Raw genomic sequence first — 23,102 nt, 5'->3', positions numbered from 1 at the left:
CTCTACTTTAAAGAGTCCTCTCCTGCTGATGTTCAGGTGTATATCAGTATGTAGTGTCTCTACTTTAAAGAGTCCTCTCCTGCTGATGTTCAGGTGTATATCAGTATGTAGTGTCTCTACTTTAAAGAGTCCTCTCCTGCTGATGTCCAGGTGTACGTAGTCCCTCTACTTTAAAGAGTCCTCTCCTGCTGATGTTCAGGTGTATATCAGTATGTAGTGTCTCTACTTTAAAGAGTCCTCTCCTGCTGATGTTCAGGTGTATATCAGTATGTAGTGTCTCTACTTTAAAGAGTCCTCTCCTGCTGATGTTCAGGTGTATATCAGTATGTAGTGTACTCTACTTTAAAGAGTCCTCTCCTGCTGATGTCCAGGTGTATATCAGTATGTAGTGTCTCTACTTTAAAGAGTCCTCTCCTGCTGATGTTCAGGTGTATATCAGTATGTAGTGTCTCTACTTTAAAGAGTCCTCTCCTGCTGATGTCCAGGTGTACAGTATATCAGTATGTAGTGTCTCTACTTTAAAGAGTCCTCTCCTGCTGATGTTCAGGTGTATATCAGTATGTAGTGTCTCTACTTTAAAGAGTCCTCTCCTGCTGATGTCCAGGTGTACAGTATATCAGTATGTAGTGTCTCTACTTTAAAGAGTCCTCTCCTGCTGATGTTCAGGTGTATATCAGTATGTAGTGTCTTTACTTTAAAGAGTCCTCTCCTGCTGATGTTCAGGTGTACGTAGTCCCTCTACTTTAAAGAGTCCTCTCCTGCTGATGTTCAGGTGTATATCAGTATGTAGTGTCTCTACTTTAAAGAGTCCTCTCCTGCTGATGTTCAGGTGTATATCAGTATGTAGTGTCTCTACTTTAAAGAGTCCTCTCCTGCTGATGTTCAGGTGTATATCAGTATGTAGTGTCTCTACTTTAAAGAGTCCTCTCCTGCTGATGTTCAGGTGTATATCAGTATGTAGTGTCTCTACTTTAAAGAGTCCTCTCCTGCTGATGTTCAGGTGTATATCAGTATGTAGTGTCGTTACTTTAAAGAGTCCTCTCCTGCTGATGTTCAGGTGTATATCAGTATGTAGTGTCTCTACTTTAAAGAGTCCTCTCCTGCTGATGTTCAGGTGTATATCAGTATGTAGTGTCTCTACTTTAAAGAGTCCTCTCCTGCTGATGTTCAGGTGTACGTAGTCCCTCTACTTTAAAGAGTCCTCTCCTGCTGATGTTCAGGTGTATATCAGTATGTAGTGTCTCTACTTTAAATAGTTCTCTCCTGCTGATGTTCAGGTGTACATCAGTATGTAGTGTCTCTACTTTAAAGAGTCCTCTCCTGCTGATGTTCAGGTGTATATCAGTATGTAGTGTCTCTACTTTAAAGAGTCCTCTCCTGCTGATGTTCAGGTGTATATCAGTATGTAGTGTCTCTACTTTAAAGAGTCCTCTCCTGCTGATGTTCAGGTGTATATCAGTATGTAGTGTCTCTACTTTAAAGAGTCCTCTCCTGCTGATGTTCAGGTGTATATCAGTATGTAGTGTCTCTACTTTAAAGAGTCCTCTCCTGCTGATGTTCAGGTGTATATCGGTATGTAGTGTCTTTACTTTAAAGAGTCCTCTCCTGCTGATGTTCAGGTGTATATCGGTATGTAGTGTCTTTACTTTAAAGAGTCCTACAATTAGATGGAAAACAGCTGCAAAGAGACAGAAAATTACAACAGACAATTAATCACCATAAAAAAATATTTTAGTAGAGAAATGTTTTCATTGAAGTTAATGTGTTGAAGGGAATCCTGTAAAAAAAAAGTTGTATTCAAAATGGCACTTTATCAAAATGCAATTGAGTGCAACTTCAACGTAACTGTATTTTTGGTTCCTATTAGATAAGATGTACTTTATTGATCCCAAATTGGGAAATGTTTGCGTTGCAGCAGCATAAAAAACAAGGCATTGCACATCATTAGAAATTAAGAGTAGAAATAAACATTTAAAAAATTTGAAACATATCAAAATAGAAATTAAAACGTAGAAAATATGCATTTGACGTGAAGATGAAACATATAGTACAGCGGATAAGCACAACAATTGTGCATTTTATGAGAAAAGCATGACATTTCTAACATAGTTAGTGCATACCATAAGGTTTATTTTCAGATGTGGAGGGAAGTCAGATTTGACCTGTGAGGACCGTGAGAGGTCAAATCCAAGATGGCCGCCAGTCTCTCGGGTCAAATGTTCAAACACGCTTAATTTTGGAACCAAACATTGTAGAAAAACATTTAAGGTGTCATATCCAACTAAATTAGGGATGCCCAATCATTTGATGATACTTTTGAGATCGCCAGAATTCAAGAAAATGCATTTAGGTGAAGATAAAGGTAGAAATTGACCAAAAATAAGCTGTCAATCAGTTGAAATTTGGTGTGTGTGTGTGTGGTCACCCAGCGCTAGCATTAATACAGAGACTGGAGGAATATGGCTTTACTTGGCACAGTCTGCATGCTGAAGCAAACATTTGTTTTTGTCTTCAAATACATACTTACATGATTGTGACGAGCATAATATTTGCTCCCCGCCCAACTCTCTAAGTGCTTGAACTCCGTGACAGGAGGATGAAGTATGTATAAATGGATGGAACTATCAACAAAACAACAGCGTTTTATTCCCCAATGTCATATTTAATAGAAAAATAATGATGCACCACTTATTGGAGAAAGAAGAATGGGGAACAGAAAGGTTTAGAGAGGGACAACATGCTGAAACCTTGCAACTTCAGTGCCAGAGAAAAAAGGTACTGCGAGTACACTTGTGGTTATTGTCCTCATGTTGCACATAGAAAATTCAATTAAGATGTTTACCGCATGTGGGCAAAAATCCATCAATCTTTCAATTTTCTAAAACTTGTTATATCCTTAGTCATTTAAAATGAGTTTTTTTCTCCATGCCATGGAGTCTAAATGGGTAAACCTTTGTATTTGTAATTGTACAGCCATGCTAGGACAAACAAATCCCCTTTGCCAATGTTCTCTCTGCCACACACACACAACATACATAACCCTTTCTTTGCATGACCTCTAAATGTCCATGTGAGCCACTAAAGAACAGAAAAAAAGCTGCGCTACCTTGGCTTTATAGGTGGACAGGCAGGGAATCGAACCCCAACCCTCTATAAGTGGAAAGGGACAGCGGTGAACCTTATAGTTGAGTGCAGCCCTTTGTTAACAGCGAGGGTTAAGAGAGCTGTTTGTGCTCTACATGGAACTGTTTTCCATCTCCCTCTTTGGTTTACATTATTATTATTATTTTTCTATTAAATATGACATTGGGGAATAAAACGCTGTTTTGTTGATAGTTCCATCCATTTATACATACTTCATCCTCCTGTCACGGAGTTCAAGCACTTAAACTTAGAGAGTTGGGCGGGGAACAAATATGATGCTCGTCACAATCATGTTAGTATGTATTTGAAGACAAAAACAAATGTTTTCATCAGCATGCAGACTGTGCCAAGTAAAGCCATATTCCTCCAGTCTCTGTAGTAATGCTAGCGCTGGGTGACTATAAATCCACTGGAATATACCACACACACACATTTCGCAAATTTCAACTGATTGACAGCTAATATTTGGTCAATTTCTACCTTTATCTTCACCTAAATGCATTTTCTTGAAGTCTGGCGATCTCGAAAGTATCATCAAATGATTGGGCATCCCTAATTTAGTTGGATCCACACACACACACACACACACACCAAATTTCAACTGATTGACAGCTTATTTTTGGTCAATTTCTACCTTTATCTTCAACTAAATTCATTTTCTTGAATTCTGGCGATCTCAAAAGTATCACCAAATGATTGGGCATCCCTAATTTAGTTGGATATGACACCTTAAATGTTTTTCTACAATGTTTGGTTCCAAAATTAAGCGTGTTTGAACATTTGACCCGAGAGACTGGTGGCCATCTTGGATTTGACCTCTCACGGTCCTCACGGGTCAAATCTGACTTCCCTCCACATCTGAAAATAAACCTTATGGTATGCTCTAACTATGTTAGAAATGTCATGCTTTTCTCATAAAATGCACAATTGTTATAATATGAGAGCTTATCCGCTGTACTATTATCCAAATATACGTGAGAAGCTTTGGATGTAAAATCAGTTTTGTTGTTAAAATAAGAAATGTTGTCAAACCTGTATATAATGTACGTATTGATGATTGATTGATTGATTTGTGTCCTTACAGGGAGGCTAACACTATATTCCGTGGCAACTCACTGGCAACACGCTGCATCGACGACATGATGAAGATTGTGGGAAAGAATTACCTGGCTGTTACCCTGAAGCCTGTAATAGATGAGGTATGACGAGCACACACACACACACACACACACGCTCACACACACACACAACACACACACACACACACACACACACACACACACACACACACACACGCTCACACACACACACACGCACACACACACACACACGCGCTCACACACACACATGCTCACACACGTTCACACACACACGCGCTCACACACACACGCTCACACACACGCTCACACACGCACACACACACACACGCGCTCACACACACACGCTCGCTCACGCACACGCTCACACACGCTCACACACACACACGCGCTCACACACACACGCTCACACACACACACGCGCTCACACACACGCGCTCACACACACGCTCACACACACATGCTCGCACACACATGCTCACACACACTCACTCACACACACTCACACACACTTACACACACACACTCACTCACACACTCTCACTCACACGCACGCACGCACGCACACACGCACTACAACACTGGTCTACCTGCATCTTCAAAATGTACTATATTTTATTCTTTGTCGTCATTTTTTGTCTTCTATCTCTGACTTAACATTGCTTCATGTTAAAGGGCATATGAAATGCTATTTTTAGTTTAGAGACGTTTGAAAAATGTCTTGATCCCCTGTTAATGTCCTTTTAATTTCAAGAAACTAGGAAAACATTTGCATTTACACAGAGCACAGAAATCTCAATCAGTCATTTCTCATTTCTCAGGCCTGACTGTTGTTGTTTTGTCTTCTATAGATCTGTGAATCCAACAAAACATGTGAGATAGACCCGGTTAAACTAAAGGAAGGTGACAACGTGGTGGTGAACAAGGTAAACACCTGACTCTTATGGCACATTTCCACTGCAGCGCGTAGCACGGTTTAAGCGTGCCGTGCCGTGCCCGGCCCGTTTTTGGTTGCGTTTCCACTAGGGGTAGTTCCGGCTAACGGGTACTTTTTCACAGTTTGTCTGGCTCTCCAAAATCCAGGTTCTTTCCGGGCCAACAACCAGGCTGAGTATGCTAAACTAGTGAGAGAATCGCTGGCAACTACAACAAAATGAACATATTTGACCGTGATTTAATTGTAATACACGTTTCAAAATGATGCCGAAGTAACAACATACTGATACCGGTTAGTGAAAACCATGAATTAATGCTTTGTCAAGTCTGCAGACAGACGGCAGGCGAAAAACCTTTTAAAATGCGTGTTTTCTAAATGGAGATTGGCTAAGCTAACGCAGTATATGCTCCGACCGTCCACACTCACAACAACGGCCTATACAGACATAAATAAAGCAGCGACTGTATTCACCATGACACAGGCAGTCTGTGGTGTGTACTTGTTTAACTTTTGTCTAGTTTCTGAACAGATATGAGGAGCTGTGAGCTCTGAGGGCTAACAGCTAACGGCTGTGCAGTGTGCGAAAAAGCACACGTCCCACCGTCCGGGATGTGTTATTTACAATGTCGGACAAGTAGATCTTTCAATTGACTTGTCCGGCGGACAAGTGACGTTTTTAGCCCTCATTTATTGACAAATTATTGATAAATTCAGTTCTCAAAAGGCAGAACTCATTCGCAAATTGTCCGTGTCCGCCATTGTTCGTTTAGAAATGTTAGTTTCGGTTCTGCTTGTCGATTCCTAAGGAAATGCATCTCGCCGCTTTCTGTACTGTTAGACGGGGGCGGGGCGGTGCGAGACGTGTAGCACAGTGGCAGGGTTGGGAAGCAAAACTCGGTTCCGAGTAGGAACAAATAACAATTGTCCGGTACCGGGATTAATAAGAGTTGTGAGGACAGGAGGCGAGGCCGAGCCCCGCGGACCGCAGCTCTCTCTCTGCTCCGGATCATCTGATCGCTGCACGGTGCAGTTCAGCGTCTCTCTCTCTCCCTCTCTCTTTCTACACACAGCGGACCCGCTGCCCGTTTAACAGCCTAATCTTTGTCAAACTTTCTTATGTTCTTTCTTTAACACGTAATGAAGGTTATTAAGCGTTTTAGCTCCTACGTTGTTAATATTGACGCCATTTCCTTTATGAAGTAAAGCAGCCTCCCTGTCTGTGTCCTCGCGCGTCCTCACATCCCCCGACCCCTAGACTCGGAGGAGCACAGGGATGTCAGTATTGTTTATGAAGCAGGGTATAGAAAATACATTATTGAAATGAAAATAGTATTTATTTATTTTTGCAAACAGTGAGCAGCTGCAGCATGTGTATTGCAGGACATGTGTAAGCATGCAAGCGTCTTTGAGTTGTAGAAAAGCGCTAGGCCTATAGGCTATAAATATAATGTATTATTATTATTATTAGGCCTATGTGTTGGACATGTGTGGTTGGACTCTGTCTCACAGGCAGGTTGCAGTGTAACATCAGAGGAGACTGGGCCAATTGTACATTCTCAAACTGCACCACTTAGAACTAACTAAACAATGCAGAGATTATTTTTATATAATTGTATTCAATAACCGTAAGAAATTAAACAGTATGAAGTGATTTCTAAATAGGAATACAGATTTGACTTAATGTTTTCATAAATATGTTTTTCTCCCAGTTTGTCATGGGACTTATTTTTACCCTCTCAAAGAACCGGAATCGAGAACCGAAAATAACCGGAATCGAAAAGCAGAACCGGAATCGTTAAAATCCAAACTATACCCAACCCTACATGTGTGATGCAGTAAAATCTTACCGCTCACTTACGTTAGCGGTGTCGTAAAAAACGTGGGAAAATGTAAAATACGTTGGCGAAGAAGAAGATTCCAGTGGTCCCAATTTTTGTCCATTCTGGACAAGTGAAAAATGTAAATTGCCAAACTCACTTGTCCATGGACAAGTACTCTCTAAAAACCTTTTCTCACACTGCTGTGTTGGTTTTGTGTTTCGCATTGAAAATGACATCACGGCTCCGCCTACACTGCGTTACTATAGTTACTGCCCCAGCTACTAAACTGTAATGGAAACGCAGCATAAAGTGAGCCTGGCCTACCAAGGCCTAACTATACCGTACTAAGCCGTACGAGGCCCTGCAGTGGAAACGCGCCATTACAGACCTCTACACAGACACAAAATACAACTTATTTAATCAAGTTGATCAATCCTATAATAAGACTATCTATCTGAATGCCTGCGTAATTTGTCTTCCACATTTGACTGTAGGCCTTTTTCCTTTTTAGATAGGAGTTTTCCTCTCTTTTTTATGATGGTTTGAATGAAAGCAGCACTAATGTTTTTGTTTATTGTGCAGGAGAACCTTCAGGGTTACGTGCAGAAGGTTTTCTCCTCCATCACCCAGTCCAGCTCCAGCTGCCCCCCCCTGATGTGTGACGTCTTCAGGTCCCTGAGGAACCTGGCCTGCAAACGCTTTTCAGGTAAGGCCTGTAGTAGGGCTGCCAGATTTGGTAAAGATAATCGCAATTATTTTGATTCAATTGCAATATGATTCAGAATATTAAAATGAATGATAATTTTTGCACCATTATTGTTATTGTTATTGACTGGACCAAATAATTTATGCAATTTGTTCAATTATAAGTTATATTTATGTGTTTACTGATTGTTGTATCTTTTTAATGGTGATGTTCCCTTATTGTTTTTCGTGACGTGTTTATAAAACTTTCAAAATGATTGAGTGAGTTTTTGCTGTAAAGCCAGAGGCCTGTACTACGAAGCCGGATTTTCGCTTAGCGAGCTAACTTCAGGGTAAACTCTGAGTTTCCGGTCCTACGACGCTGGTTCTCTTTTTAGCGGGCTAGATCTCCATGGTAACTTATGCTGAACGGCTAGCCTGCTCCGGAGCAGGTTAGGTTCCAGGCTAAGAGATCAACTCAGTGAAAGCACCGCCTGCTGACCAATCAGAGCTCCGTGTGCGGAGTTTAAAGCGATCAAGTCATATTACAGGATAGAGGAAATACAGAAAAACTGCCGTTGCAGGAAAGACGGCCGGCAAAAATCACAGACTGTGTGAACGTGAAAATTAATAGAATATCCCCTCCCATCTTCAGAGCAATCTGACTATTATAACATTAGCGTTAAGAAAGCTTACTTAAATATCTGCCACGACATAAGTAACCGGATCAGAGTAACATTACGTACAGTCCGCGGCACTGTGAGTGCAGACGTCGATGTGTCCCATTATCATTCATATCATATCACATCATAATGTATCATATATTTCCTTATCTGAGTCAGCTTCTTGAGCCGTATCTGGCCGTGCAACACTCACAGTGTCACATACTGTATGCAGAAGTATTATTTTAAGCAACACATTAAGTTGACGAAACACTCGAGTCAAATTCTCCTAATTAAAGTCAGATCCACTCGTGTCTTGGACGGGGCAGTGATTTCATAAACCTGTTAATGTACGCATTCAAACACTTTTTCTTTTACCAGCTGTATTCACCTTGCAGGTGCAGCTATACGTGGCTTTTATCCTGGATAAAGTGTTTAAGTCATGGATGTTTAAAGTTTAACTTATTCATATTTGACTAATATTAAAGTTCACTTTTCATTCAGGAAGTAAGACGCTGCGCTGTCAGTACGCTTCTCCATGTTTGTGATTGGTCAAATGTTGCTAGCCCCGCCCCTTTCATGTGAACACGCACTCAGCCGGACAGAGAAACCCTGGCTTGAGTTACCGAGTTGATAACCAGCGTCGTAGGACCGCTTAGCGAGAGCGCGTTTGTTTTGGGTTAGTTAAGCCGGGTAACTCAAACATATCCAGGGTATGTTGAACTGGATTCGTTTTTGACGTGTTGTTTGGGGGTCCTTGTGATAAATGTGGTTTTATTGCTCAATTTGACTTAAATTTCGCCTGATAAATGAAATGTTTCATTGTTTCTCCCTGCAGCTGACCCACATGTCCAGTACTCGGCCGTCAGCAGCTTTGTGTTCTTGCGGTTCTTCGCCGTCGCTGTTCTTTCTCCGCACTCCTTCCAGCTCCGCTCCCACCACCCTGTGAGTGCACTGTCCCAACACCTTTAATAGATATACTGGAAGACTAGTTGTGATTTTACATTTCTCTTTTCATTCCAGGACCCTGAGATCTCCCGCACGCTCACCCTCATCTCAAAAACAATCCAGACGCTGGGCAGCTGGGGGAGTCTGTCGAAAAAAATGGTAAGAGTAAAAATAAATATGATGGCAAAGTGAGAGGAAGGGTAGCACGATGCTTCATTCACTCTGTAGGGTTAGCGTTTTTCTGATTTGCTTTGTAACTCCTTGTGTTAAAAGGAATTGAGCCAATGTCTGAACCATACTTTTAGCAGTCTTGAATGTCTGATTCGTTTAAGCAAACAGAACTAAACAGATATTTGTAACTAAAGCTGCCTTCACATGACAAGTGGTAAAACGGCTCTGTGCAGATTGTGTGTTTCTGTGGAGAAATCGGTGCCGTCCGACTAGGGCTGTGCGATTATGGCAAAAATCATAATCACGATTATTTGGGTCAATAATTGATATCACGATTATTAAATACGATTATTCATTGACTTTGAAAACATCCATTTATTGAACTTTAAAACAAATACAAATAATAATTTGAACAGTATCTTTTTAACTGTTGATTACCCTGAACGTATAATTCAACTGAAAAACCAATACAAAAATAAATGAAATTATACATTTATATTTACATTTAAATAAATAATATCAAAAATAATAAATACCAATAAACAAGATCAACAAATATTTTGGAGCGCACTTCAACAAGCTACTAAACATATATAAATATGATAAATACAAATAAATTAGACTAAAATAAATTAGATCAAGTGCACTGTCACAACCAAGCAACGCAAAATAATCGTTTTTTACGATTATGTTGTTTTCGTAATTGTGGCAGGCCAAAATCGTAATTGCGATTTAAAATACGATTAATTGCACAGCCCTACGTCCGACCATGCAGAAGCGCTACCTCTTTGGACTGCTTCACGAAGAAAAACACATTTCCACTTTGGTTGTTTTGGCCAACATGCAAACAAACTAGGTTTAGAAAGATGTTGTTACTCCTAGACAGTTGTGATACCCCTTGAAACGGTTGTGACAATTTACTTTAAGTTTAGAGAATATCACGACTTTTTAAAAAGAGCCCAAAATAAATTAGGTAAAACTGTAATAACGACATTTGTAAGAGTGATTTGTTTGCAGTCTATGTTTTAGAGGAACAGTCAATAGTGTAAAATATAGTCACTCAATGTTTTTTCCAACTTTTTGAAATGCAATATCGTAAATTCTCTGTTTTTATTTTGTATTTCTTTCTGTCTCTTTGTAGTCTAGCTTCAAAGAAACCTACATGTACGACTTCTTCAAATCATTCCAAGAAGACAAGTGTATCGAAAAAGTAAAAAAGGTACATTTACCTAAAGCTCTGTAGAATTGTTCTCCTTTTATTTTTCATTTTAAATGATTAACACTGAAATGATTCTGTTGTCCAGTTCCTTGATGAGATCTCCACTAACGTCAGCAAAGAGTCCAGTGTGCTGGAGGACGCTGTGGTGCTGAAGGAGGGGTGAGTGTTCGATATGAGCCTGATCAACAGGAAGTGAGGCGAAGTGAGGCGAAGTGAAGTGAAGTGAAGTGAAGTGAAGTGAAGTGAAGTGAAGTGAAGCGAAGCGAAGCGAAGTGAAGCTAGGTGAAGCGAAGTGAAGCTAGGTGAAGCTAAGGCCCAATCCCAAACCACGCCCTACACACTCCCCCTCCGTGACGTAGTGAACTCCGTGGAGTGACACTCGCAGCTCAACGAGGCTCCCTCCTGTCAGATGGAGGGAGTAAATACAGCGGCAAGCTTTGGGACAAACTCCCCTCTCTCCGGTAGAAAACAGGAAATGCCGTAACTGTATGTAACAACGGTTTCAAATCAGCATCTCTTGGAAAAAAAATGTAAATTAATAACTAAAATAAAACTCCAAACATCTTTAATTGTGTTACTTTTTTGTAAAGCTCTTTTAGTTTTAAACCTGATGTTTATAAGCTTCTTAGTTTTTGCAACAGTCTGTAAATATACACAACTTTATAATAAAATGCACACATTTATATTTTTCTAGACTGAACACAGGTATACGATCCTAAGTTAAAAAAATATGAGGTTATCATGAGGTTGTTAACATCGCAGTTTATCAGTGGATGTTTGCTGGAACTGTTTGTAAACAGCTTGTTTCCTGACGGACACACACAGCGTGACTCCGGTCAGGTAGAGACCGGTCTCCAGTCAGCACCGCTGCAGACTCGCTGTTTGAGGGCTTGATAACCCACTCCCCCTCCACACTCGTTGGTTTGGAACAGCACTTAATGTGGCGGACCCTCCGTGCGAGCGTAGGGCGTAGGGTGTAGGGTGTAGGGTGTAGGGTGTAGGGTGTAGGGCGTAGGGCGTAGGGCGTAGGGTGTAGGGGTGTAGGGGTTGAGGGTTGTAGGGGTGTAGGCCTAAGTGAAGCTAAGTGAATATAGTGGCTGCTGCTTCCGTCCTAGAAAGACAAGGTAAACTTAACTAATGTGCATTTAAAAAAAAGAGCAATAGTTTCGGCAAAAACTAAAAGGTACCTTGGGGTCAGATTAGAATTTTCCAAAGGGGGGTTCGTTTAGCATGAAGCACTTGAAAATAACTAAAGGATAAGTTAAAAAAGAAAGTAGAAAGTGAGGTGATGGGAAAACTATTCCTGCTAAAAAGTGAGCAATGATTGAGTCAGAGCTAAACATTTCAGATGTGTGTATCTCGCACTGCACTGTGACTTTAATTCATGTTCCTTTGTTATTCATGTTATCTTTGCTTTTAAATGAGTGTTTTTAAATGCCATTTTATAATATGTTTCTTAATATCTTTCATTTTTGTAATAAACTTGCCTTGCCTTTAAGAATTAGAATTCCTTTATTAGTCCCACAGCGGGAATATTTGCAGTAAAAGTGGTATAGCAGGTAAAAATAAGGCATGACATAATATATAAACAACATTTAAGTGGCCTGTTGTATTATCTTTTTGCAGCTGGACAAAGAAAATGTAATTCTTTTATTTGTTTTTCATCGTCTTAAACTCCTTTTTAATCTTGTGTGTGTCCTTGTAGGGAAGTACAGAAGCGAGCCCAGGGCAGGAAACGACTTGGAAAGAAAAACTTTAAGAAGCGATGGCTCAGACTGACCAATAGGGAGCTCTCCTACCACAAACATAAAGGTGAGATCCAGTTTTATAATTGTGGAGGAAACTTCTGTGTAGTAATGCATGGAGTCACCGACTCAGGAAGGAGACACGGTGAGAGTTGGAGCTTTGATGTCAAACACTGATGGGTTTATTCAGAGTATTCTGCCGGAGGATTCACATCACAAATCAAAGAGTCAGAGGTTCTGACCACACGGTAGAGTTGCCACGTCAATTCTGAAGAGCCTCTCTCTATGCTAGACCTTTTAACTGGTTCACAGAGAGTAATCAACATCTCTGAAGGAGTAGACTAAACAGCTGGGAACACTGAACCACCTGCGTCCGACACTCATGGCCTCGAAGATTTCACATCCTAGAGCCCACAAACACCGATAAAGAAGTGCCTCAGTGTTCCCACAACAATTACCCTTCGTGCCAGTCAAGTTGACCGGTCTCACACTGGTGACAACAACACATATGGCACCAAGGCCTTTCCTTAAAGGAGATAACACGTCACAGAGCAAAAGGTTAGATATCTAGAAGAATTATTCCTTAACAATAATGACAACTTGTTGCATAATATAAAATCAAACCAACAGGAGAAAGCTGCATGCAGTACTTTCTGTCATGGTGTCATTCTTAATGCTACCACCAGGGGGCGCCAAAGTAATACAAGTAAAACGTTCAAATCCTGTCACCGGTATGGACGCGCTCGTGAACTGTCAAGGGGGGGAGGGGGGTTAACTGTGGACCTCTGTGGCCTGTCAGCGCAACTTATATGATGCCGTTTCAAAAATATAATAATAAAGGGCGGTGCCGGCCGTCAGCGAACCGAGCCGGCCTTTCTGCGCGACTGTCACTCAAATGCGGGACATAGTCTCAATTTGTTGGATGCGGGACAAATGATAAATATGCTATGTGTTTAGTCCCGTACAAAGAGGGACACTTGGTCACCCTACACACACGGTGCTGCCCCTCACACACACACGCTTCAAATCAAGTTGCATAAATACTTGAGCTACGTTTTTATTATAATTACTGTGAAATGTATTATGTTTTCGTCATTATTACATCAAATACACACTTGCAACTGATAACTGACTATTAAAAAAAATAAAAAAAAAACATGCTTCAAAAAGGTGGGAGCTCCAAATAAGTGGGGGGATGGCGATCCCCCGCGTCCAACGACCACTACACCACTGTATATAATAAATGGAAAGGCAGCATATGTAGAAAGGAATATGTACACGGAGGCGTGTGGGGCAGTGGGTTGTGCGTTGGTGTTCAGATCAGGGGGTCACAGGTTCAAACCCCACTGCAGTCAGCATGTCGTTGTGTCCCAGGGCAAGACACTTCACCCCAAATTGCTCCTGTGGGGATTGTAAAAAAGCGTCTAACATGTAATGTAATGTATAAATGGAGATCTCAAGCTGATTATGTAAATAAGGGGTGTCAAAACTTTTTTACAATGAGGAAATAAGGATCAAACAATCATAAAATCATGTTTCTAGACCTGAAAAACCCCCATAATATATGCATCTAACGTTATTTTTCTAAATAACTTGCAACTCAAAGTGCAACGTTTGACATTACAGTGGTTTAGTGGTTAGCCCACATATTACAACATTTGCTGTTTTTATATTACATGTATTTCTAATGCACATCATTGCTCTCTGGAGCTTTTTGGATATGGGTTTTCACAGAGACTCGAAGACACCCTGCAGTGTGAACAGTTATAACTCAAAAAATGTTTTAGAAAATGTATATGATCCATATCATACGGTTTAGATCAGCAGGAAGCTTTCCGATCGCACCATTCCTGCAGCGAACTGGACTATGGGGACATTTTACAGCGTTAAATGCACTTTTTTTTAAATGTTGTGGTTACTAACCTGCCATTTAGTCTGTGAGAACTCATCCAACGTTATATTGTGGACCTTGCAAATGTTGATTTGAACAGAATCAAATAGCTTTTACTACTCTGGATGGATAGAAATTACCCAAAACATATATATATATTTAAAGCACTGTGGTTGTAAAAATACACCTACGCCTTCTTATATTTTAGAGCTCTTACAACTACACTGTACACCACACATGGGTTGTTCTTACCTCTGACTGTCACTTTGTATTATTCTAGTTTCATTTTTTACATGTTTGCTTTTTTAGGGAAAGAAGCCCTCTGCATCATCAATGTGAAAAACATCCAGGCTGTGGAGAAACTGGATGAAAGTGCCTTTAACCGCAAAAATGTAAGCCGATCCCCCCCCCCCCACCCCCCGAGACACCCACCCATTCATCACTTTCAAACTATGGCCCCTTTTTAATGAACACTCTCACAGATGGAGGTATTTTCACTCCTTATTACCTGGAAAGTCGTGTTGGAGAAGTACGGAAATGCAAACAAATCTGAGCTAAAATCTCCTTCAATGTGTCAAAGTGAAGCGTTATGAATCACAGGAAGTAAAACTCGTTGTTTCATAAATGTATTTCTGCTGTCACGGTCCGCTCTGATAGTCTTTATTGGGTTTTCAACCATTGATTATTTTCATTATTGATTAATAACACAAAGGGAAACTATTACTTACTTCACAATCAGCTGCAAAACTATTATTTATTATGAATGTATCATTTGATGCTCAGAATACATATTCATGTTTTCACGTCAAATATACGTAAATCACCACAAAGGAACGTAAATAAATTAATAATATAAATCAAATATGTAAAACAGTAATTTATTAGAACAATGTGAATTTGTACTTCTTATGCTTGCATACATATTTTATTTAGTTTTATCCTATATTGGACACTTCTCTTTACCTTGTTATCTGTGATAGGACATTTCGTTCTTATGGTTATTTTAACGTATTTAAACATTTTTATTCTATTAATTGTGTAAATATTGTACTTATCTTTTATTTATTTACTTATCATATGGAGCGGTTGACCAATCACAACAGAGCCGGCCAGCTGACCAATCAGAGCAGCGCTGGTTTCAGACAGAGGGTGAAAAGAGGTGCTGCAGCACAGGCAGTATGAGATAAATAAAGAGCTTTTTGAACATTAAAGCATGGAGACATGTCCCAGCAGAGACACTACAGTACATACTGATATACACCTGAACATCAGCAGGAGAGGACTCTTTAAAGTAGAGACACTACATACTGATATACACCTGAACATCAGCAGGAGAGGACTCTTTAAAGTAGAGACACTACATACTGATATACACCTGAACATCAGCAGGAGAGGACTCTTTAAAGTAGAGACACTACATACTGATATACACCTGAACATCAGCAGGAGAGGACTCTTTAAAGTAGAGACATTACATACTGATATACACCTGAACATCAGCAGGAGAGGACTCTTTAAAGTAGAGACACTACATACTGATATACACCTGAACATCAGCAGGAGAGGACTCTTTAAAGTAGAGACACTACATACTGCTATACACCTGGACATCAGCAGGAGAGGACTCTTTAAAGTAGAGACACTAAATACTGATATGAACCTGAAAATAGGCAGAATATGTCCTCTTAAATACATTATCAAAATAGTTATTTCTCTGTCGATTTGAGTTGTCGAGCAGCTCTATTATATTTACATAAAACTGTAGATAGTTCCAAAAGTAAAAGTAGTGATTATGCAGATTGGTCCATTTCAGAATAATATATATGATATGTTTTATAATGATTGATTGATCATTAAAGTGTTCTCAAAGCTGGTAAAGGAGCAGCTAGTTTGAATGACTTTGTATACTGCAGGGTAGCTTGTGAATTCACTCCACTTGATTATATTTCTATAAGTTATCGTAGCAGCTCTACTCTTTTTACATTAAACTGTAGCGGTATGAAAACATTCACACCCTGTTGACCTGACTGTGGTTTGTGTGGTGTCAGATGTTCCAGGTGGTGCACTGTGAGAAGCTGCTGTACGTGCAGGCGGGGAACTGCGTGGAGGCCGGCGAGTGGCTGGAGGTGCTCGGCCCGGTCAGTCGCTGCAACGAGGGCCGCTTCTCCTCCTTCCACCCCACAAACTACAGCGCGGGATTGTGGCAGTGCTGCAGGAGCCCGAGCAGCAGCGCCCCCGGCTGCAAGCCCTGCACCACGTGAGTCACCTGCACCTGCACTGATATGTTACCTATCTCTTTATAACACTAAGACTTAATAGCTGCCAAAATGAACACGGGGTAAAAATCAGAGATGTGAAGAAAACACTCATATCGGGTAGAAAGGGTTAATTAATGATACGATAATACTTTAATGGTCAGATCATGTCTGAAATTTGCCTTGCAGCTCAATGTGTAACATTAACATAGACACATATCAGGACACAGTACATGAAAAACAAACGACAAACATTTAATCACAATCACTAAGAGAAAACATTTTCAATGACCCTTTAGCGTGAGTCACCGGCACCTGCACGGAGATATATTATCGTCAAAGTATCTCATATATTTTTTAATAATACTAAGACTTAATAGCTGCCCAAATGAACTCCGGGTCAATTTCAGAGATGTAAAGAAAACACTCATATCAGGTAGAAAGAGTTGATTAACAACGTGAGTCACCGGCACCTGCACGGGGATATGTTATCTTTAAACTATCTCATATTTTCTTACCAAGACACAATCCAAAATAGCTGCCAAATGAACACTTGACCAAGATCAGACAGGTAGGAGAAAACACTCATATCGGGTAGAAAGAGTTCATTTGACAGATAAGGATCAACATTAACGCAAACCAACTCAACACTCTTAATAAAGACACTTTATGTTAGTGTGAAATTCTTCTTGCTTCTTTTTAAAAAGCTGATTTAGTTTATCTACAGGTGTTTGACTGCACTTGCTATTCATTTTAATCTTAATTCAGGAGAGAAAAGCCATATTTCTCCTGGATATGTGTTAAAGGGGACCTATCATGCAAAATGCACTTATTGATGTCTTTGATACATAACTATGTGTCCCCGGTGTGTCGGGGAACTCACGCAGCGTCAGGAAATAAAACCCTCTCTCTTTTCCTCCGTACCCAAATCTCTAAAAACGGGGCTACAACGGAGCTGATCCAGATTTGCGTCCGATATGACGTAATATCTGAAATGTGGACCCACGGCCCTATCAGAAACGTTGCTCTCAGAAACAATGCCCGACTGTTTTGGACGTAATATGGTCGGTGTTTACATTAGCATCGCTAACACTCAGAGCTAACCTGTACTGGAGAGCATGTGTGTGAAGAAGCAGGAAATAAAAAGGAACTCACCTTGTGGTATAACCGGCAAGAGAGAAAGCCTTTGAGCTCCATACTGTTTCAGAAACAATCCTTGATAATCCATGATATGGCGTTTCATCACGGCAGTATTTAGTTTAGACAGTAGCTGCCGGGTCCCGCATGAGCTCAGCCCCCAACTTTTTTAAAGCTTTATACCCAAAATCCGCACTTTTGAAACAGGAAGTGAAACAGAGGGATATGAGGCATGGCTAGAATGGGTGATCTGTTTGGTATTTTGAGCAAAACACTTCATAGACATGTTTTTTTTATATATTTTTATATATCTGAGACCTATGCTATTGCCTAAAAATAGCGTGATAGGTGACCTTTAAGTCAGTGTGACATTGAACAATAGATTGTTCAATGTTTAGTTTTTGGGGTATTTTTTCGTACATTTTCTTAATTATTTAGCTCATAAAAGCACAAGCAGGGCTCAACTGGATTTCTGTTTTTATCTCAACAAATTCAAATATTGAATATCTCAGATTATGGTAGAGAAATACAAAATAAAAAGGAATTCCAGGATGGCTGGATAGCAATGTCACCCCCTTTATCTCCTCGTTTCAAAACTGTAGCTCAAATAAAAGGTACTCTCTGACCCCAAAAATGCCAAAATAAATGATTTATCCTTAGGCTCTCTTACTTTCCACGGCAAACTTTTATAATTTAGGGTTTATCTATCAATGTCTTCTCTCCCCACATGTGCTTTCAGGTGGTCTCAGTGACCCCCTCTGTGTGTGAGATCCTCTTACACTTGTTGCTCTCTCCTCTCTCAGCACCGTGCTGGCCAACCTGCAGCTGGACATCGACTGTGACCGTGAGACGGAGAGGATCTTCTCCCTGCTCTCCGCAAACGATGCCAAGCTGCAGAACATGGAGGGTCAGTGTGTGTTCTGTTCAGGAAATATTCTCTGTTTGTTAGTATAAGTGTGAGTGATGGCAGGATTTGAGGATTGCACTCCACATAAAGCTGCGCCCGAAACACCTTGTGGATTCCTGGAGCGTTACGTCTTTGTCAGAGTTCCTGACCTTTTAGTGATTTATGGTTGCACGTGCAAAAGCAGTCAGGGCAAAGTGCTCTGCAAAAAAAACATGAAAAGCATCAAATAAATAAAAGTAGGGGTGAAAATGGTCAAATATGCAGCAATGATGATATTAATCATGCTATATGGTGCTATAATGACGCTATATGATGCTATAAAGATGCTATATGGTACTATTATGAGGCTATACTGACGCTATATGATGCTATATGGTGCTATAAAGATGCTATAATGATGCTATAATGATGCTATAATGATGCTATAATGCTGCTATAATGCTGCTATAATGCTTGGTTCTCTCTCTGCAGATGCGTGTGCCAGCATGGCGGTGTACCAGGGGCCTCAGAGGGAGCAGGAGGATTACTCCAAGTTCACCATTCAGGAACCCAAAGAGACCTTTCAGACCCTGAAGCAGCTCAGAAACATCATGGAGGAACTTCAGAGGCAGCACAACATCCGCAGCGACACCGCGGCGCAGTACGGGAGCATGTGAGTTCAAATCTGTACTGTAATACCAGCAGGGGTAGAAACACATCGCATTTACTCTGTTACATGTACCTTTGTATGAAGTATATAGTCTCTAAAGTCAGTGCGTTACCAGGATAGGGCAGGCACGTTTGCTGGCCTTAGAGGTAAATGTGAAAGTGTGTGTGAGGTGTTTGTGTGGTGTGTGTGTGAATTTAGAGAATAGCTTGTTGAATATTTAGTTGTCTCCGACTCTTGTGAAAGTTAAATCTCAGGAATGCCTTGAGAGAATTTTCTTTACTTTTGCACAAATATCCACTTGGACTTAAGGATGCTATGCCAACTCAAGGATTATAGCAGCCTAACTTTTAAAATATGATAAGTAAATTTGATCAAAACGAACATTTAGTTTTTTCCCCATTAGCAGCTAATTGGATAGGAAATGTAGAATATATGCATACATATGTTTTGGGGGCAACCAGTGTCTGTTATACAGAATTGAAAAGGGGGAAACCGAGGGGATGACATGCGGCAAAGGGCAAAAAACAAGAGTGAACCAATTCGTGGTCGAAGGTCAAGGTCACGGTCACCGAACTCAAAAATAAAGTTTGATTAGATTATTCTAAAATCTTTTCATGTCGAAGAGGATAACATGAAGTAACAGACACAGTGAACTGCCACCAATTTGTATGTTCATAAAACCCTGGTAAATTCAGTTACCTTGTTAATTCCAGTGACTGCAATCAATCAGCCAATACCTGCTTACACACATTATTCATTATTAGTAGGGATGCTCCGATCGATCGGTGCTCTCGCAGATCTGCAGATCGCGAGAGCCGATCACATGACGTAAAATACATGACACTTTTCTCTGTGCGCGGCAAAACAAGCTCGCCAAAATGGCTTCACCAGTCTGGCAGTATTTTAAGGTGTCCGAAAATGACATTAAAATAGCGGTATGCAACGTGTGTGAAGCAGAAATCCTGCAGCTCCATCCACTCGATTGGATCGGCGATCGGTATCGGCCGATACTGATTCCGGCGATCGGCCCCAAAATTGGCGATCGGAGCATCCCTAATTATTAGGATTAGCATTAGCATGAGCATTGGCTATTCTCCCTGGGGTCCTCTCACACACAAAACATACATAAAACAAAACGGCTCATAATTTCATGCAATTCACAGTGCTATATGAAGTGAAAACTAAAATTGTCATCCAATTTTAGCCATCATAAGGCCAAACGAAAAAATACAAATAATTCCACATAATAACCAGGGTGTCCGCGGGGTCTTAAAAAGTATTAAAAATTGATAAATCAATTTAGCGAAAATGAAGGCTATTAAAAAGTATTAAACGGCATTTTCCAAGGTATTACATTTTGTAGCTTGTTTTCAATAAGTATATAAATTGTCCAAAGAGGTTGTATTCTACAGTCTGCCTGAATGTAATCATTGCGTAGGTGTGTAGTGTGATTCTGTGAAGTTTATTTATGGCATCCCATTGGATTTGACGTCATCTGAACAGGACATCGCACTCTCACTGCTTGATAGCGCGCGAAGGTCCGTTTACGCCGGTTGTTAAGCAACATCGTTATGGGGAAATGCAAGTCTGCGTCCAAATGGTTGGAAGATAAGGAGGAAGGACAATCAATACTGTATATAGTAAATGTGAGGTAAAGTGTGTCGCCAATGTAACCGGTTAAAACTCGAAGTGGCGATGAGGTCTTAGAATGTATGGAAAGGGTCTTAAAAAAGGTCTTAAAAGGTATTACATTTGACTTCAGGATTCCTGCATATACCCTGATAACACATACATACCAAATCCGTGTATGGTTCGTTCTTTGGTTTTTCCGTTTTGGTTTTAAAACAAAAAAAACACCGGTGTTTAGTTTTTCCTTTTCGGATTTGAAACGGAAAAACCAAAGAACGAACCATACATGGATTCGACCAACCAGATAAGTTACCTTTTTGTATTCTCTCTGTTTCAGGGACAACCCCATCATAGGGAAAACCTCCTAACCCGAGCAGATCTGAACCGGAACCAGCTTCTCTGAACCCTGTTGAGTTCGCTCTGTTCGACCCCCCCCCCCCCTCCTCTGGTCCCTTTTCCCTCATCTTAATTTATGTCCTCTTTGATATCTACAGCTGTGTGAAAGAAGCATCATTACCTGGTGTGTGAATAGGCTGCTAATTTCTTTTATTCACCCATTTTTATTTTTTAATGATGCTCTCCCAAATCTCGTACGGTTTTGCTCTGACACCACGTCTTTTAAAGTTGATTTCATAATCATCTTTGTGGATTATGGTCCTCTATTTGTGCCCCTTTTTATCCTCTCTTAGTGTCCTTGCTCTGAACAAAAGTGTATAAATATTTTCCGAGGACAGTTGAGTAGAGGAAACCGATCTGCCTTACTTTGATGGATGTTTCTTTCACATGAAATGCTGAGGGAATAATGCAGAAGCACTTTAAATATTTGGAGCTCTCCAAATGGAAACGATTAGATACTTGGTATCAACTCTCCCCAATTTGATCAGTTTCATGATCCGTTTGTCTGTTTAATCATTCGTGTACAATAACATTTAAAGCCTGTAGATTTTAAGATATTTTTCTTGACCAAAGACGATTTCATAGGTTTGACTTGAAGAAAAAAAAAATGTATTTTGAATACAAATGTTTTCAAATGGAGAAAATTAGATAAACATACACAGAAACCAAATATATATATATATATATATATATATTTGGTTTCTGTGTATGTTTTTTTTTTGCTAACATATCCTTGTTTTAGTGACTTAAGGCGAGCATGCAGTCCTGAGAGCACATGGTGGTGTAGAGTCGTGTTTCCCTGTGATTGTGAATCGTTTCGGTACGCTGTGCATCGCAACATATCTGGAGTGGCTTATGTAAGGAACAAGAGGGAACAATCATATTCTTAAATCACCTCCCCATCATCCCTTAAATCAGGGGTGTCAAACTCAAGGCCCGGGGGCCAAATCCGGCCCGTGACTTCATTTTATGTGGCCCACAACAGCTCTGAAAGAATATAATGTTTATTATATGGTTACATGCCGATTTACAGAAGCACGTTGCCCATAAACTACATGTCCCACAATGCATCTCAGAATTTGCCTTTTTCTCTAAATTTGACTTATTTTTCAAAATGTTACTTTTTTCTCCAAATTTTCACTTTTTTTTGTGACTTTTTTTCTTCAGAATTTGGCTTTTCTTTTTAAAACATTTGGTGACATTGTCACTGAAGAGACTTGCAATTATTTGCCCTAGACTTCTGCTTTCAGACGTAGTTAATTATGAAGTTATTACCCTATCCGATAACAATCCAATGCAGAGGCAATAACATTATTTTATATATATTAAATATTTATATAGTCTTAAAGTTACAACCGGCCCTTTGAGTGCAACCATAATGCTAATGTGGCCCGTGATGAAATTGAGTTTGACACCCCTGCCTTAAATAGTCCAGACAATCACAACACATTTAATTTTTTAAATCAGCAGCTTTTGTACCTATGGCTTAAGGGAATTTGTTTGAAATGTGTCTCTTGTTGATTTAGTACGGTGCAAACATGCTAAAACATTTCCATTAGGAAAAACATGCTGCACTTTCAAAAATAATGTAAACACAAATGTGCCAAAACACATACAAATGAAGAAATATCTTCACAAACATTTGTGGCGTTTACTCAAGTGCTGCATTTAGGAATCTCTGCAAGCTCAAAACACAACGAAAACCAGGGGACACTAATAAGTGACGCACACAGCTGGGACAGGAGTGCTTGTTGACGTTAGCAGAGTTAGCTATGTTAGCTAGCTAGCTTACAACAGATCGGCAATAATAT

At 40.2% G+C, this 23,102-nt stretch overlaps 1 protein-coding gene across 1 annotated transcript in view; it reads left to right on the top strand.

Moving 5' to 3' along the window:
• The window catches only part of rasa2 (RAS p21 protein activator 2), a 67,162-nt gene extending 45,214 nt beyond the window's left edge, over window positions 1–21,948 (top strand). Inside the window, exons 12-24 of the mRNA XM_034114482.1 lie at window positions 4,229–4,343; window positions 5,093–5,167; window positions 7,581–7,704; window positions 9,183–9,289; window positions 9,368–9,451; window positions 10,605–10,682; window positions 10,768–10,841; window positions 12,388–12,494; window positions 14,628–14,710; window positions 16,367–16,575; window positions 18,514–18,617; window positions 19,089–19,269; window positions 21,233–21,948. Coding sequence (XP_033970373.1) covers window positions 4,229–4,343; window positions 5,093–5,167; window positions 7,581–7,704; window positions 9,183–9,289; window positions 9,368–9,451; window positions 10,605–10,682; window positions 10,768–10,841; window positions 12,388–12,494; window positions 14,628–14,710; window positions 16,367–16,575; window positions 18,514–18,617; window positions 19,089–19,269; window positions 21,233–21,263 — 1,372 coding nt within the window. The 3' untranslated portion in view covers window positions 21,264–21,948. The remainder of the gene's footprint in view (window positions 1–4,228; window positions 4,344–5,092; window positions 5,168–7,580; window positions 7,705–9,182; window positions 9,290–9,367; window positions 9,452–10,604; window positions 10,683–10,767; window positions 10,842–12,387; window positions 12,495–14,627; window positions 14,711–16,366; window positions 16,576–18,513; window positions 18,618–19,088; window positions 19,270–21,232) is intronic.
• Window positions 21,949–23,102: the final 1,154 nt, after the last annotated feature.

The sequence above is a fragment of the Trematomus bernacchii genome, unplaced genomic scaffold (genome assembly GCF_902827165.1).
Source record: "Trematomus bernacchii unplaced genomic scaffold, fTreBer1.1, whole genome shotgun sequence".
NCBI classification, from domain to species: Eukaryota; Metazoa; Chordata; class Actinopteri; order Perciformes; family Nototheniidae; genus Trematomus; species Trematomus bernacchii.
The sequence above is the reverse complement of the archived record's forward strand: the minus strand, read 5'-3'. Positions and strand labels throughout refer to the sequence as shown.